General features: G+C 42.5%; 1 protein-coding gene across 9 annotated transcripts in view; it reads right to left on the bottom strand.

Annotated features, from left to right (window-relative positions):
* The window catches only part of skap1 (src kinase associated phosphoprotein 1), a 41810-nt gene that overhangs the window by 3896 nt on the left and 19746 nt on the right, over nt 1-18168 (bottom strand). For 3 of the 9 annotated variants that reach the window (XM_082542947.1, XM_082542949.1, XM_082542950.1), the window contains exons 7-14: nt 16477-16557; nt 16271-16354; nt 16052-16176; nt 14429-14492; nt 12816-13004; nt 7823-7876; nt 7610-7719; nt 4611-4915 (exon numbers count right to left, since the gene is read on the bottom strand). In XM_082542947.1, the coding sequence (XP_082399073.1) occupies nt 4631-4915; nt 7610-7719; nt 7823-7876; nt 12816-13004; nt 14429-14492; nt 16052-16176; nt 16271-16354; nt 16477-16557 (992 nt within the window). In that variant the 3' untranslated portion in view covers nt 4611-4630. Of the gene's footprint in view, nt 1-150; nt 262-4609; nt 4916-5329; nt 5454-7609; nt 7720-7822; nt 7877-12815; nt 13005-14428; nt 14493-16051; nt 16177-16270; nt 16355-16476; nt 16558-18168 lie in introns of those variants that run through there. The other 6 variants (XM_082542953.1, XM_082542952.1, XM_082542948.1 and 3 more) reach the window with 4 other exon arrangements.

Here is an 18168-nt window from a genome sequence, read left to right as displayed (position 1 = left end):
TTATGCAGTACTTCTTCCAGCCAGCAGATGCCATAAATGGCAGGTCAACGACTGCATATACCTCAGTGGCAATCTGGATGAGTACCAGGGGGACCGTTTCTGTGTATTAGGCCACAGTAATGGTCCATAATGCTGATGATAAGAGAGTACCTCGGTACCTGTTGGAGCTCAGAGGATGTAGGCAGGCTGCAGGAAGTCCTTGGGGACGATGCCCACGGTGCCGTTTAGCTCGCCGACCCACCACCCGTGAATGTTGTACTCCTGGGCCCCAAAAAAAAAGAAGAAACAGAGCGGTGAGGCTCAAAGGGCGTCTAGGAACAGGTAAACAAAGCGGGATCAGGCATAAAACCTGCACTTTGATACTGATTTGACACACCACTGAACACAAGAGGAGACATTTGAATTATTTTAACACAGAAACCCAGAGAAAAACTATCAGGTTACAAATGCTTAAAGTCAACTCTGGCGCAGGAAATCCAGGCGAGCGTGGTCCCGTCCACAAAGAGCCATGCGCAACACTCCTAATGGACACTTTTGGTGTATTAGCCTCCAGGGTTTTCATTAAAAAATGAGGCAAACGGTAAACAAGGCTATCGAGACAGCGAGTGTCTACAATAAAACAGCTTTTTTTAACCGCTCCAAAGCCATCGCCACAGCTGGCCCGTTTCCCCAGACTAATTATAACGAGGGTTCATTTCTGTACTGTGATTAAAAAAACAACACAAAAAAGACGGATTATTTCACGCGCATGTTCAGAGAAAATATAAATGCTGGTTGAAGGTGACCGATTAAATCCACTGTGCCTCAAAAAAAATCCCATAAACACCAGTTTTTTTCATTACTTATGATTACAGCTTTTATTTACAATTAGGACAGTTCAGAAGCATAATAATGGGGATTTAAAAAAAACCTGAAACAAGCTAAGAACAAACAATAAATATCGATCTGGAGGATGTATTGTGACTGAAAACCATATGAGTCTTTGTGCAGATAAGAAACCCCAGAAATGTTGATTTTTCATCTGCTGAACTGAAAGAAAACATCCTAGAAGAAAAACCCTAAAAATATAATGTAGACAAATTTATTTGAGGCTAAAATTTGGCTTTAAAAATTAATAAATAGAGGTTGAACATATGCTTTGGTTATCATGGAGGAAATCTACTAGAATCTCTATGAAAACAGGGATTTTTTTGTGTGTGTTTATTTGTAGCTGAAAGAATCGCAGTTAACTCTAAGCCGAATCAAATGTAAGTAAGTTAATTGATATACACTTATACAGGGAACACAGCAGTTTGCACTGCTTCCAGACCTGTACATTGAAATAATGAAGCTGCTTATTTAATCTGCTTCAAGCATTTAACGAACATGACTGAACCGCTGCATGATGATCTGATCACAGCAGCCGGGCTATGAGTAGATCTGTACTGGATCAATATTTGGAAAGCGATCGGCTTGGCAGTGGGGGCACAAGCCACCCTGCTGGAGCAGAAACCCCAGTGCCACTCATCTCTCCTCTTTTTCAGACCCGACGCGATTGTGCGGACAGTTTATCACACACGTGCAGACACATATGTAAAATAAATTGGTGGGTTTTTTCCGCTGAGTGCATGCCTCAGATTCAGGTTCTGGTTCACGCGCACTCTGTTGACATGATGAAAAGCATCGTGTAGGAGGTTTAGCCGATCATCCGGACCTGACACCTCTCTGCAGCCAGAGGAATGAGGCCTGCAGCTAATGAGCGGTGTTTGGACAGCGAGGATGGATGAACCGCTTAGACGGTAATAAACCACAAGGCTCAAGTGTTCTAACAGCACAAACAGGTACCCACAATAAGCAGATTGTCCACCCAGGCCTCATCGTTTTCCCCCTGCAAACCTCTCTGACAGCTCTGACTGGGATGCTCCAGTGTGCTTGGCTCTCTGACAAACTGACAGTTCGCTGTGTCTGAGCTCATAATGAAGGGGAAAGTTAGGGCCGAAATGGCCTTTTTATGCTCCCCATAAGACCGTGCAGGGAAAAGCCCGGTTGCGGAAAGCTGGCTCCGGTTCCCATTCGGAGAACGTGAGGAGAGGAGGAGGAGAGGGCAGACAGACGGACGGTGGGGGGAGGCATCGGAGAGAGGGAGCGAAACAGTTTTTCTCTCCCTTGGGGGCGTCGCAGCACTATTCCACCAACCGTAGTGACAGAGAGTTTTATTTATCTCCGCGGCCCATCTGTGCAGTCGGTCTCAAATTCTCCCTGAGAAAGGTCTTTTGGATTATCAGCGTCGCCATTTTAATACAACTGCTACATCACGGAGTGGGTGCCAATGGCGGTAGAAGTCTGTCAGGCGTGCAGAGTCCATCTTCCTCACACTTGAAATGGGTTCATCCAGAGTACACCTGCTGTAATAGGGACATTCCAAAAGGCTTGCAGACTAAATTATCCAAATGACAAAAACTAGGCTCCTCAATGCCCCCACTCCCCACCCTTCTGTTTGTTTTCCTCTGGTTTTTTTGGCTTTCAGGCCGTGAAACTCACAAACGGGGCACAGATAAACGTTTGGGCTCGGGACTAAAATGGAAGATGTTCCCTGTGAGGGGGAAAAATAAGGTTTCCCTGAGGGGTCTGACTTCTGGGAAACGTGTGCTGAGGTGACACGTATCCGAGGCTGTGTTTGCTGCAACCTGGGCGCAAATTGAAAGGGGAGGAGAGGTGGTGGTGGTGGTGGGGGGCAAACAGCGCCGTGTCGTGGCGGCTGCGGCACGCTGACTCGCTGACCTCCCGGTGACTCCTCCACCAAGAGGAGAGGTGGGGTGGCGGTGGGGGAGAACGGGTGTGGGCGGGGCTGGCACTGAGAGTGGGTTGCCATGACAACACCTGCAGTGTACCGGCGCAATCGTTTATTTACCACTCAGGGGGCTGGCTAATGGTGGCATTCTGATAGGCCCATCGCTCACGGCTCCCCGACCCGCAGGACAGATTGACAGCTACCCCGAGCCTCGAAGCGGGGAGAAGGTGAGTCGAGGTTGGCTGGATGTGGCGACCGAGAGAGACAGACAGAGGGCGGTGGGCGAAGGCAGGTGTCGTGTCACGCCACCATTATCCGCCTAAACAAAACACATCTTCAATATTCGTGTCAGGTAAGAAAAAAATCACCTTTTTCACGTGTAAAAATCTGCACGGATCCTGACCACATGTTTTCCTCACACACATGAAACACACACACACACACTCGTGCAATCCCAAATGCATACAAACTAGGGGGAGTGCTAATAAGCCTGACACATGAGGCATCTTTCCTCGGCCACCAGCTGACTGAGGCAGGCCTTGGGCATGATGGAGCGCAGGAAGTCTCTCATTGCCCTGCCGCTGAACCCGCCGCCTGGGTGTTACAATCTCTCCCTCCCTCCCTCCTTCCCCATTTCCAACCCCCTCCTCCACCTCCTCTTTTTCCTCTCTTCCACGTCTCTCCTGTAGCAACCTTTCCGCCTGCATCCTCTCTGTTTTTATTCCCCGCTCTCCTCCACATGCACTGCAGCTCTCTGCAGTTCTTCCATCACTGCTGACCCTAATAAAGAAACATGGACACCTCAGCCAGGCACAAGCACACCATCTGTAACCTGTTATCAGGTTAGCAAGCCCTCCTCGCCGCTCACACAGGTACACTTCACAACTGATAACACCTGAAACTTCAGGGTAGAAGGATCTTCTCTTTATTTTGATGGGGTGGGGAGGTCGAAATCTACTCGGAAACACGGATGATAACTCGGCTTAACCAGAGATGGAAATGGCTACTTGGTGTCCATTTTTTTCCAAGTGGGCTTTTAATTAAATCAGCGAATTGGCTTCAAATTGGAAACATGACAGAGCATGAGAACGTTTGAAAATATCTCAGGGACGATGAGATTTAATAAAAAGAAAACCTACTCGCTCCTTTCTAATGCACGCCTGGGATTACAGATAGCTCCTTAACTTAATAGCAATTTAAAGTGGATTTGTGTATGCCACTGAGTGTCTGTAATGATGGCTGTTTACGCCGCCCCTCATTTATAATAATTAAGCAGAATGGATTGGGGGGTGGGCTGCTCGGACGCTGTTCTGGGCTATTGGCTTGGGCTGAATAATGACCTACTGTAGTTGACCGGGGGATGACCGCTGCCTCCTGCATGACCCCAAACCCCAGACTCACCCCCTGCTACTTTGGGTGGTAAATAGGATGTCTCTGCCTGTCTATAGCGTCTTGGTGTCTATGGCCACAATAGCAGCTAGGGGTCTTTAAATGGCTGTGTGACAGCGAAAAGGAGAAAGAGAGAGGGGGGGCGGTGGACAGGGTTCACACAAAAGAATAAAGGGATCCCCTCCTCTTTGTCTCCCTGGCTTGACTTTTCCCATCTGATTATTTGACCACTTTTCCTTTTCTTCACTTGCTTTCAGTTGGTGTGGCCTGCACGCAGAGGGCCAAAAGAGAACATGAAGGCAACATGACGAAAAACTGTCCCGGCTAGCAAGGACACAACATGGAATATATAATTTAAATTGTGAATATCCGAGCTTGAGTTTTACGCGATTATACCCCTCAACAAGTACATCTATAAGGACGTAAATCAGCTTTCAGTGGTTGTAAAAGTTTTCATTAAAAAAAAAGCGATTAAAAACCACCACAAGGTGTCAGTGGTGTCCACGTTCTCATTGTCTCTAACAAGCTGAACACTTTGGCCAAATGTGCAGTGACGCTTTTCTTTGGGAGCCGCACCGGATTGGCTGGCCGGCCGCCCTCTCTCTGGATTTTGGTTGGACGGGATGGAGGAAGAGAGGTGGTGGTGGCGGCGGCAGCAGCAGCAGCAGGGGCAGCACTTGCCAGAGTTTTAAGGACCCTGGATGGGTTTGTGCCATAAATCTCTTCCCACTCCATCCCGCCGTTCTCCATGAGTGCCTGTGGGAATACAGGAATGTGACAGCTGACCTGTAGAGCCCACGTCTTTTGATTGTGGATCCATAAATTAGAGGGCAAGAATGCACCTTATGGCTTTAGAGACAAAGCACTACAGGTACTACATGTGTCAGCGGGAAGTGGAACAATAAATTTAACACATTTTAAATCCTACTACAAATAATATCCCTTTGCATGACGCCGGCGAGGCGATGATGCCGTTACAGCGCTCCTGATGTGGCTGAAACATCTTTGCAATTTAAATCTAAAATTGGAGAGTGTGATACTGCAAAAAAAAAAGAACTGCGCTCACCCATATTTGTCATCACACACTAAAATGCCAGCGTAAAGCCATAATGTGCATCAGAAAAATGCAAGCTCTCAGAAATGAAATGCCAGAGCAAAAAAAAAAAAAAAAATCACATGATGGATTTCAGCGTGCGTTTCTACCTCATGTTTCAGCGGGCTGAGCATCGGCGGAGGGCAGAGTTAGGCATCGCTGAAACCAGGCGGCACGGTCTGCGAGATTAATTCTGTTGAACTAATGGGATTCATATGAGTTGTGAGGTTTCTAATTTATTTACTTTGTCAGTGATACACACACACACACACAGAGCAACACACAAGAGGGAGGAAAAACACAAATACAGTAAAAATGCTCCCACTTTACAGTAAGTGAGAGATCAATAATGATGGATGAGGGCCTTTTATACAATCGGCATGTTCTCCTCAGTTCACAGCCATATGACACCACGCCTGTGGCTATCCCATTCTGCACTTCAGCAGTCAATCACATCGCAGCTTTAAAAATAACAGTTTGTTAGCACCATTGATTTAGCACTTAGAGTGTGTCCTTATTACCTTGTAATTATGGTCAGTGTTGACATAACAGCACAGACAACCAGGCCTCCCACCCTCTGAGAGAATTTATGGGCCCTGGTTTTATTACGGCCATTTCGTGTGCCTGGGTCCCCCGTTAAGCGACGGGCTTGAGTTCTAGCCAAGGGCCCGTATTTCACTCATCGAGGTCAGGGTCCTTAGGAATTCCCCCCGTAAAACTGAATGCCGCTGGGGGTCTGCGTGTACATACAGAAGGCACAGGGAAGCCCTCCCCGAGGGCTCATTAAAATGAATAGGCGATTACAGGCTATAATCCAAATAATGCTATTCATGAGGTGAATGTGATGCTATTAGGACGCAGAATGGGACACGGGTGGAGTCGTGTCGTCACAGTAAACCAAACATTCGGAAGTCGTGCGGGCATCACCTTTAAATAATTTACAATGCTCGCTTGAAGTCTATTAGGAGGCAGTTAGGGCGCTCTCTCGTGGTCTGTCACCTTGTTATGACTCCAGCGTCCAGTTTGACAAAACAAGAGTAATCTCTGTCATTAAGATTGTGAGATACAACAGCAAACTCCTGCCTCCAACCTGGACTTAGTTTGCCTTTAAGGTCTTTGGCGAGGCAGTAATCTGATGCATACAGTGAAAAGTAATAACGGCGAGTGGGGCCGAGGCCATCTGAGGCGGATCTGAAGCCCAGAGCCAGGACCCCTTTGTCTCCCCGAGTACAGTGCTTTTGTCATCGCTGTGAAAAATTGATGTGGCTGTTTTGACATTTCCCCCTATCAAGCAGCACACGCAGACAGACGAGCCTGGCATCTCATTAATCTGCCACTGCCAAAAGAACTGCAATTATAAGTCCATCTTCTGCGAGGGGCATTTTTCACCTGTGCTTTATCTGTTGTTATAAAGAGGAGGCTCACATTCCTTCAACACAAGCTGACACAATTCATACATCAAAATCCAAAACCCTGACCTCTTTGAAAGGATTGTTGCACTGAAACTGTTGTTAACCAAAAAAGGACAAATACTCAAAATTCACCACAATCTACTGGTGATTAAAGATGCAAGAAATCATGACACTAAATACATAATTTCCTCATCTCTAAGCTCATAATTACTTACAAAAGAAAAAAAAAAGAGTTCCTTCTTCCTGCCTCTCCTCTTCAGATAATTTAGTCTAAACACACAACATGATGATTCAATTTGAAACCAACCAATAGCAACAGTGTGGAGACAAGTCCCTGCACGCAGCAGAGTAAAAGTACCCAAATTACAAGCCATCGATTTCCAGTAGGATGTCTTTTTCCTGGTAGATACTCCGCATGTAACTACACGATGGCCATAAAACACAAGGAAATAGATTGAAGGAAAAGAGCTGAGATGCAGGATGGCTTCACCTGCAGTTTCACGTCAGACAGAAAAGGAAGAGCCTCGCATGGCTGCCTACTCAATTAACCCCTGTGATAGAGGCGCCGTAATGAACAACAGCACCATTACGCAGCACCCGAATGGCACTTCACCCTAGTGGCCCGCGAACAGACAGCACCGCTGTTGGTGCTGCACCAAGATGCTAACGGACAAATCTAGACGCTGGAGATATCAGCATGTTCAGAAAGTAAATGAGGACGAGGTGATTACTGGAGTTGATGTTGTTTAACCCTTAAATAATTGCACGTTTTACACAACTGCATCCTATCCTAAACTACTGTAATTGGTCCAGTAATTATATCTACGAGTCAAGCGTGCAATCGGGGACGGATTTCCATTAGGGACGATCGAGGGGAAAAACAAAGAGTTGTGAAAAAAGCCTAAATAAGCCCTCGGATTATTTTGTGCTGATGGCGATGCTGACCTTGCTGATGATGTAGATGAGATCTCCTCTCTCGAAGGTCAGTTCGTCTGACTCGTCGCCCTGGCAATCCCACAAACCCTGGTAGTAGTTGGAATAATCTGAGGACCAAACTGAAAGGAAGCACAGGGAACACATTTAAATAGAAGAAAGTAGGACGTAGATGCAGGGAAACTTTAGGCTGGAATAAATAAGTTACTAGACGGAGGCGGAAACCTTGTTTGCTGCTCTTCTCGTCGCTCTCATCACCTGGATTTCCAAGTTCTTCGTCTAAACAAACAAAAAAGGAAGAACAAGAGTATTTATCACAGGTGTAGAAGTAGGATTACTCATAATCACAATTACTTTGGTCAATGCTCAAATCATGATTTAATCATCAAAGAAGAAACTTGTCTTTTTAACCCTCACGTAACAAAAATATGACATTATTTTTTAGTGTATATTATACCTGTATGGCTTCCTTTACCTATGAAAGACATTTTACAAAGTGAATGTAATTAATTGTGTTTTATAAGATTTTATTTTGCTGAAAGAAGTTCAGAGATTGCAGTTCCACCTACTCTTCATGTCACGTTTAGATGGGATCTAATTATCAGTAATAATCAGGTAATAGTGTCATATTAACAAAAGCTATATGTGGCTGTATTAGTCTGTATGTAACAAAGTATGTATGTGACATTTGTCTGGTTTGGATGGGATCTATTAGCTGAAACACACACTGTCCTAATATCCCTGAAAGGCTGTCCACATGCATGTCTGCACTGGCTGGTCAAACCCCAAGTACTCCAGGTTATCTCTGAATCTTGTTCTAGGCCATTAGCCGTGGAAAACATGACAGTGCAGGGGAAAGTTACACTAAAATCAAAGCTTATAATATTAAAAATCACCAGAACAGAAACTTCCATTAAAAAATTACTGTAAATAATTAATAGCAGGAGAGGTAGATTAACAGAATTACAGTAGCAAACATTTTAAATTAATAAAACATCACAACAGTGCATTAAAATACATGACTGACCCCACTCAGCCACTTGAATTTTAACTTCAACCAAAAACTAAATAAATTAATGCAAAACTGAACCAAGTCTTTGCAGAGGCAGATGTGCTGAAAGGCAAAACCAAAGAATCCGTGTTAAACATTTTATATTGCTCATCTTGTTTTATTAATTGCTTGAAGCCAAAATTGATATTTAAATTAAAAATTCGACAAAGTGTGCAGCCCTATCCAGAACCTAAATATTTTAATATCAGTGTCTAAAAGAAATACATTTAATTTTTAATAATAATAAAAGGCATTACCTGCTGGTGGCCTGACTTTAACAACTATAGTTTATAAATAATTTATATTTGTCCCACGTGTTAACGAGAAATGAACAGCAAAGAAATTATGATAGAGCCAGACAAACAGAAAAATTAATAAACTGGATCATTTGCAAATCCCTGATGAATCTCAGCATGACACAAGCTGTTAATTCTTCTTTAACTAGGATGAACTCTGGCGTGAGGATCAGCCTATTAAACCGCAGGCGGGAAATGTTAAAGAAGAAGAGTTTTTTTTAAGCCACGCGGAGGCGGACATGTCATTGACTGCGGGGCGTGGCACCCGGTGGTCTGAGAGGTGACACGGTGATATGCCTGCCCTCTGTCTCCCACATCCATCCTCCACACAAACCAGCTGACAGCAACGCCACAACCCAGCAACACTATCCACCTTCCAGCACAGGCTGCACCTCTGCTTCCAGGAAGAGCAGGAAACACGAACCACACACACACATGCATACACATACACAAACAGACACACACCATGTGTCCAGCTTGAATGTAAAAAGTTTAGTTTATGTATACATGAGGGATGCCTTTGTCTTTCCCCGTTGCTTTCTTTCTTCAAACAGATAATCACAGCTTTCTTTAAAAAAAAATAAATAAATAAATTTAAAAAAGTACAAACTGCGGCACTTTGTTCCTACACCAAATGATCCAAAAGATAAAAAAATGAGATTTTAAATGTGCTCGCAGCGGGTCCAAACATTTGTTTGGTGCTCTTCGACTGCGAGCATCGTTCCATCGAGAGGCCACCGCTATGGGCCAACGGTTTCTATATCAAAGTGATTTAATTTTCCAGTCAATAAAATCAGTCATCAGCATCAGAGCCAATACCAGCCGCTGCTCTGCATTCTGCCTGCAACTGAGTTTTGCTGCGACAAAACTGACATCGCCTAAAAATGGATGCTGCAGTCACGGATGTCATTTTGCAAGTTTGCAAACTTCACTGCCGTCAGCACTCGAAACACATCAGAAGGAAACTATCAAATAAGACATTGTGAGACTTCCTTTGCATTCCAATTTAAGAACACGAGTGGAGGTCCCTTTTAAAACTTCATCGGTAGTACCATGTTACGACACCGGTGACAGCTGGGAGCCTGGTGGCTCAGCGGTTAGCACTAACAGGGCTTTCTCCAGGAGCGCCTTTTCTCTCCTGCCCTACAGGAGACAGTTTATCCTCTCCACCCAGGACACTCTCACAGGACGTTCTTCCTCTCTCTTCCTGGTTAAAGTCACTAAAAGGTTACTAATCTATTGTAACTATTTTAGGGTCTTTACCTTGCAATGTGAACCACCTCGAGGCAACTGTTGTGGTGATTTGGCGCTATATAAATAGAATAGAATAGAATTAAAATAATCAGCTAGCATAGCAATCATAAAACATTAAAAAAACTGAGGTTACTACTACAGCAAGCATGCGAGTATATCTAGGCAAAACTTGTCAAGTCTCTTGTCAGGTCTGCACAGACAAGTCTGAAGAGCCTACAGATCCAAAAGCTGCCTCTGAATAAACATTTTAAGAATTAGATTACAAAACTGGAGCTGAAACGTGTTCAGACCTCTTTCCTTTCTTTCCTGCTGCTAACATTAGCACCACGAAAACCGGCTGGTGGTTACATGTTGCTCAGGTTGAGTGGTTATACATCAGTTTATTCGGTCGCAGGCGGCATTTTCTAAACCAAAGTGCAGCAGAACAGCGCTGGTTTTATGTCGTTTAATAACTTTCATCACACAAAAGGAGAACCATGCCTCCATCTGCTGGAGCTGCAGCCCCGGCCATATTAGAACAAATAACGTGACTAGAAATGAATAAAATTGTATATTTTTTAGAATCATCTCTGGCTTTTTTGCTTTTATTAGGCAGTAAGAGATGACAGGAAGGTGGGCAGACAGTATCGAACCCGAGCGCATCGATGAGTATGGCGCACGAGGAATGCATGCCACCAAGGTTAATTCAGTTGGATTCAGTTTTATTTATGTAGCTGCCTCAAGGTGCTTTATCTTGTAAGGTAAAGAGCCTACAATAATACTAAAGCAAGTGACCCATGAATAATCAGTACAACCCACAAGTGTTTCCATATCATAGTAATATCAGTAATAATCAGGTAATAGCATCATATTAACAAAAGCTAAATCTAGCTGTATTAGTCTGTATGTAACAAAGGGTAAAGCATGGATTAATCAAATATTACATTTAATATACAAGACTGGTAACAAAACTGGATCATTAAATTATTATTAAGCCATCCTTAAATGTGTTTCCTTATTATTACATTCAGGAAGGAGGTTGTGAGATTGTTTCTGTTTGTTCTGTTTGTTTGTTTTTAGTAGGACTACTTGGAGAGGATTTGAGGTGGGTCTTTGCTCAACTGAGAAATTATGAAGTTAATGATTAACTTCTAGAGTCAGTGGGAATCCAGATTTGGATGTGGTTGTAAAGAAAATGGAAATTTGGGGCCATGCCCTCACAAATGCATCCAACGTCAGAAACTAATCCAGATACAGATCTTTCTGGATGCAGGGACTTAATTCATGCCATTATGCAGAGGCAGTTTTCACCCTCCTTTTGTTTTTGCCTGCTTTTATCCCGAAATATAGATTTCAGTTTCATATTATCTGTTGATGATACCAAGCTAGGTTATTACTGTGGTTTTACCGTAATTTTTATCACTCTTAACCCTCTATCATGTTATTTCTAAGCTGTAATGTTTTGTTGTTCTGTTTTAGATAGTTGCTTTAATTTACTATTAAACAGCACTATTTTTAAATCATACACAGCTTTCACAAGTGTCACAATAATTTGTTTATTTTAAGGTCAGGGGGAAAAAAACCTAAAAGTAAACGTGTGCTATATGAAGACACTTTTTACTAATTACAAATGGAATAAATGCTTCTATTTGCAGAGATAGAAAGGTTCCTAAATGCAAACATGGCAGCTGATCAGTGAAAATTACTCCCAAATTGAATTATTGAACAGTCTGTAATCACTGTGTAAAAGCCGAGCAGAGGGAGGTGCAGCATGACTGATAAGCGAAGGGGTGAGAAAGTGAACGAAAGAGCCCGTCATTCGATATGCCATCTGTGGTCAGGGTCGGTACCTCTTCCCAGATGGCTCTGAACGCCGGCGTGACAGTTTGAAGACTGATTCCCCTCTCACCAGTGATTTTGGCAAAGGTAATGTACTCACTGAGTGAAACTGAATCTTGATGTATCTTATCTAATAGAACGAGTGATGGACGACGGCCCTGAGAAGATCGGATCACCCCCTTTTGTCCTTCTTGGGATCTTGTAGCCATGGGACTGTCTCTCACACACACACTCACACACACACACAGTCATGGGGTCTCGTCGGTCAAACTCTAATTTCTATTAAAGATGTGACATTAAGAGCTTCAGATCTATTTTAAGCTCTGCGAGATGCAGTTTTTACTTCCTTTCATCTAAATTGCTGTTGCCAGGCAATTTTAGCCAAAACTCTTGCTTAGTGGATTGAACTGTGGGCCATTTGTTGCCTGGCAACATTAGCTAATTGGACGGTCTATGACGGAGCGAAACTAGCCAGCTCTCGCTGATTTCAACAACATAACTTGTTCAGAGAGATAAGGAGGGAGCAGATTTGGAGTAGGTGTAAGTGAATCTTCCTCTTCCTGTCCTGCAGCAGCCACCCCGGTGCTGACAAGCTTATTAGTGTTGCTTGATTTAAAATGAGCGATCAGTCTGGAGGAACCTGGCAACACAAATTTCGCAGCAGGGAAAGATGGCAGATATTTCATGTTGCAAAAATCCCCCAGGGTTTGAGCGTCTGTCTGACTGAGTATCATGAGGGGTTGTGTGTGTGCGTCACTTCTCTGTTTATTTATCTGCGCAAGTGTGTGTCCAACCATACCTGGCAGCTCCTCGTAGATATCTTCTTCCTCGTCATCCTCCTCCTCTATCTCCTGTCCTCTGCCTACTCCTCCTCCCCGGGAGGCCAGGGTCGGCCGAGTTGGGGTTTCGTTGGCCACCCCCTCGATGTCATCGTAGGTATCCTCGTCCTCCTCCTCGTCATCGACGGGGATGAAGTTGGAGCTGAGATCTACGAGGGAAGGGGAAACAATGTGATAGAAAGTGTTAGCGTCACAGAGTGGCACAAAAGACAGAGACATGCATTAAGGGCTAAAGTAAGAGAAATGTCCGCCACGTCCTCGCTGCACAACGGGGCCGAGACACGTGCCAAACAGCAGCGGTGACAAACACTGGTGCCCCCGAAACATGCTGCAAACCGTTATCATGCTCATTAGCTGTTAGCCTTTATATTGTTTTCAACTAAGCAATAAATTATTGTTAAAACGCCAGAGAAAAAAAGCGGTTATAATTTCCATTTTGTCTGACAGCTCAGACCTAGAGGAAAAGGATAAAACACAAAGGGGAAAGCACATTTGAAAGGTCAGATCTAGCAGATGTTAATAAGTTATCGGTTGTTGTTGATTTTCACTTTATAATTTTCCACAATCCAATAAGAAGCCTCTCCCTCTCACATCATCCCTGTGGTTCCTGCTTACCATCTGTTTATCATATTCATTCTGGGTCGTCCTACAGATGAAGACGCATCCCATCTAACTGCATCTTTTGTTGCATCTCATACGCCCCCTCTCTCTCTCTTTCTCTGTCCTTGCATTTAAGGCAAAACGTTCTGGAAAGCGTGCCGATGCACTCAGATGAATTTGAAGGTGAAGAGGATAAATAATCATTTGCATGCTCTGTTTTTTTTGTAGTAAAAAAAAAAAGGCGTGGGGGGTGGGAGGAAGTAAGACAAACTGCCGAGTGTCCGTTACTTCCCGCAAATCAGTGGCCCGGCCCGAGCCCATTTTAGCGTAGACGAGGCACGACTGCTCGCTCAGATGGAGGAGCTGTCTCATTGCAGGCGACTGGCCATTGCAACACAGGGTATCAGGTCCTCTGCCGTACACCAGCAGCCAAGCAGAAATCAATGTCACTGGAGGATAACCAGAACATCTACCAATCAATTTCCTGTAAGTTGGAATTCGGTAGGAGGGTTAGGGGAGGAGTGGAGGAGAACCAGAGCTACACGATGGTGCACATGACATGGTGGGTGACATGTCGAATGAGGTGATTCAGGACTCTTGTGTTCAGCTGTGTAGTTAGTGATGGATGGGGCGGTTTTCGTATGAGTCAGAGATGACAAAGAACTCCCTTGCACTTCTGACCTTTCTGCCCCTCGAAAACACAAGAAAACTTTAGTACAAAAGAACATTTTTTAGAACATTTATACTGCTTTAACTGTATTTTCCACTTAACCTATGTGACTTTTAAAAAGCCAAGTCAATTTTATTTATATATAACAATATATATTTGTCTTAAGAATGGGCTATCATTGAACAGTGCAGAGAGAAAGGAGGAAAACAAGGCAGGGAGTGGTTTTCCATAATGAGTCATATGCAATAAGTCAGAAAAAGTAAAATAAAGAAAAAAGAAAAAGAGAGAGAGAAGCTGGCTTACCTCTAAGTACAAAATTGATTTGGTCCACCCATTCTCTGGCCTCTTGAGGGCTGCTGGCAGTGAACTGGAAGGAGAGAGCGGCGATAATAATACTGTGATTATAATTTAAACGTGCATTTATGTGCCTGGATTTTTATTCATTTTTATTTCTAGCCATATAAGAGGAGAGAAAAAGAAAGAACAGATATTGCTCTTTTTAAAATAGCTGTGAAATGTTAAAAAAAAATATCTGAATCTAACTAAAAATTAAATGACTTGGAAAACAAAAACGCATTCCACGTGTACATTTATCAAACTACATCTTTAGTTTATAAATGTCACAAAAAACACATTCAACCCAAACACAGACTGAAAACCAGGCTGAAGCTGGGGCGACATTCTTCAATTCAAACTTAGAAACTTAGAGGTCTGTACGATAATAAGAGGTTAAAAAAAACTAAATAGTTTAAATCTTCAAATAAGAAAACGTAAGACTTTAAAGACAGACTAGACACAAGGAGAGAAGGGTAATAAGAAACAGGTAATCAGACACTAACGAGAGCAGGAAAAAGAACAAAGGAAGGAAGTAAAACTACAGAAAATCACCTGAATATCTAACCTTCAAAATAAAACAGGAAATAAACTGAAAGAGATGTAGAGATGATGAGACCGATGGGAATATAGGAGGCAGAAGAAGGAAAATCAAGACCTGAGGATTACAATAAAAACCTAATAAACAGAACCAGGGATACAACAATAAAAAAGCAAAAAAAAGCAAAATTGTATTAGTCTAGATAATCTGATAATGTTTGAGGCAGCTGTGACTTTGATGGTGGAGTGGGATGCCCAATAATTACAGGGTCAGCAGCTCGATACCTGCCCTCATGGGTCTCACCGATTGTTTTAGTGGTCTTAGTGTGCGTGAGAGGATGAATGTCAACCTTTTATAGGCACAGACAATGTGACGCACAGCGACATTTTACAGAAGAAAAATAAACTTTTCAGAAGTTTGTGGGGGACTAAGTATGCTCTGACGATATCATTTCAGTAAAATGTATTTTTACTGCAGTTTAGTTTTAATTCAGAGACCAAATATGTTTAAGCACCCTTTTACAATCCCCAAAAGTCTCGATAAAGTGCCAAAAGAATGAATCCTAAGACCCAGAAATTACATTAACATTTTGCTCTTCAAGTTTCCTGAACTCAAAAGTCAATGGGGTCTTTTAAACAGGTTACATGATGGTTGATGGTTAGATGGTTAAAACCAGCTGGTTTGGCCATGTGCAGAGGAGTGGATATCCTGGACAAAGGATGGTGGTGACATAAAGCTTTATTTAAGCTTATTTATATAAGCTTTGTCTTTCCCACTGAAATTCCGAAATAATCCAAAAAAACTAATGTTAAAATCCAACCAGCCTATTGTCTAAGGAACCAGGGCAATGCAAATTTTTGGATTGGCCTACAAAAACCTTTGCAAAATCGTTGCAGGACTCCATCAAACTATAGTATATATAATTTTTTTTTTTTTCTGAGCCCTAGAAGACGAGTGAAGAACTGCCAGAAGAAATCATGTCAGCTCTTAATAAGACATGATTTTACTGGAGTTTATTTCTTTAATAATAATAATACAGAGATAATACAGACCTGGAAGGGCCGTTTTCCGGGAGCACTGAGCTCAAAACAGGCTTTTCTTTTGGAGTCTTTTCTCAGGTTGGTCACCATCTGTACAGTGTAGTCATTGATATAAAATGAACCCTTCTGCTGTTTATCTGTAGGGGGGAGAGGAGAACACGCAGTGGGATGAAATCCAATTTAAAATTATGCAGCTGCGATGTTTCCACATGGTGGCATTTGAAAACAAACCTTTTTCACTCCCAAAGTAGTAGAATATCGAATTGTTCAGGATGCACCATCTCTTCTGCCACTCTGGTCCAAAGAAGCTGTGGTCTAACGAAAAAACAAAGCAAAAAAAGGAAATTATTCACAGGAAACCAATTCTCTGTGTGTAAACAGATCAAAAAGCGGGACAAATGAAAGAGAGACTGTTAATAGTCTATCTGTTGTCGTACCTTTTCGTTTCTTTTCCAAGTAACCTTGCTTCAGGATGTTGGTGAGCTCATAGGCTGCCACTGGAAGGATATCCTCATCGTCTGTGAGAGCAACCAGACGTGAAACATCTTGTTATGTCTGTCTAAAATCAATTTATAATCACAAATGAAAAAGAAACAGTTCCTCACATGACAGAAGCTGAAATCTGAGAATTTCCTTCTTGAAAAACGACTTCAAGCTTTGTTAACATTTTTTTCCAGTGAATCAGCTAATTGACAAAACAACTAATTGTTTCCTCACTAACTCCTTATAAGCTACACATACACTTCCCTTTTTCCCTCAAGGCACTTCACACACATCAGAATATAAAGTCTCTATCCCCGTGGATCAAATACATCCCTGCTAGTCTTTAGGAAACTGGGATCAATACTTCTACAGTGCTGCTGAGCACTGCACTCCATTCATCTGCTCACATTGCATTTTAATGAGAGGAAACTTCCTGTGGGGATTAAAAACCTCTCGTCAGAGTGCAGAGTCAAAATTTAAACATGACAGGATGATAGTTAGGTTATGATCAATTACCTTTGCAATATCAAACTAAAATAAATACTTGAACCCCAAATATCTACTGAGATGATCTGAAATATAACACTAAACGTGCTTCAGAACACGTTTAATTATGTATGCATTATTTTACATAGTTTAACGCATCATTATCAAATCATAAAATATCTAGAAAGCTTCTTTTATTTACATTTAAAACATAGATATTGTAAGCATAGTTATTTTGTTAGCGTCCATTTCTGTTGTTGTAGGACTTATAAGGATCAGTCTGTCAATAAAATCCAGATCTCCGCACCGTTAGGAGTAAAAACTGGTATATAGTTTGAAGTCGGCACTTTCAACACAAGCTGAAATGAAGACTCGGCCCGGCTGTGTCTTGCTCAGGGTCATTTTAAATCAGTCATGTGATTTGGACATTCACTCCGGAGGGTTAAACAACGTTGAGATTTGACTGGAGAGTGAAAAGTGAAAGGCTGTTTTCTCAGATTGTTGAAAAGACTTTATATCTAAATGTGGGTAAAAAGTGTCAGCATGTAGGAAACATGTTTCCATTGAGACATGCACCACACAATGAGATACCCATTAGAAACAGTTTATCTGTAGATATATAAATAGTATAGAGAAATTTTATATATAAAATGTTATCTGGTAATTTAAGCCTGATCAAAACCACTCAAACAACTATTGAAGTATCTGAAATAATGTTTCTGTTGCAGGTAAAAAACATGACTAACACTGAATAGTGACCTTTTCAGAACAGTGAGAGTAGCTTTAACATTTCTCTTTGTTATAATGCTGCAGTTATATGAGATAAACACTCCACAGCAAGTTGCCTGAAGAGATGCAATTTAAACCAGCTGCTCCATGTTGAAGTTATTGTTGAACCTGTCAGAAGAAAATCAAAGTATTTTCCCATTTTCTAGCCTTTAGCTGTTAGAGAGGAACTTGACCTTACATCGACCTCATAGACCATCCTCCTCCCTGTGTTTCAGTGGGAGTACCTGGCTTTTCTACATGTCAAAAACAAAGCTCAGCTTCCTCTGAGTTCATTAGTCAACGGGGATTGGAGGAGCAGAGGAAGAGAAGGAGCTCCCTTTTTAGTCTGAAACACAGGAACAATTCAAAGACCATTTACACGAGTCCGTGTG

This window comes from Aulonocara stuartgranti (assembly GCF_965226115.1).
Source record: "Aulonocara stuartgranti genome assembly, chromosome: 8".
Classification (NCBI taxonomy): domain Eukaryota; kingdom Metazoa; phylum Chordata; class Actinopteri; order Cichliformes; family Cichlidae; genus Aulonocara; species Aulonocara stuartgranti.
This window is presented reverse-complemented; position numbering and strand designations above follow the sequence as displayed.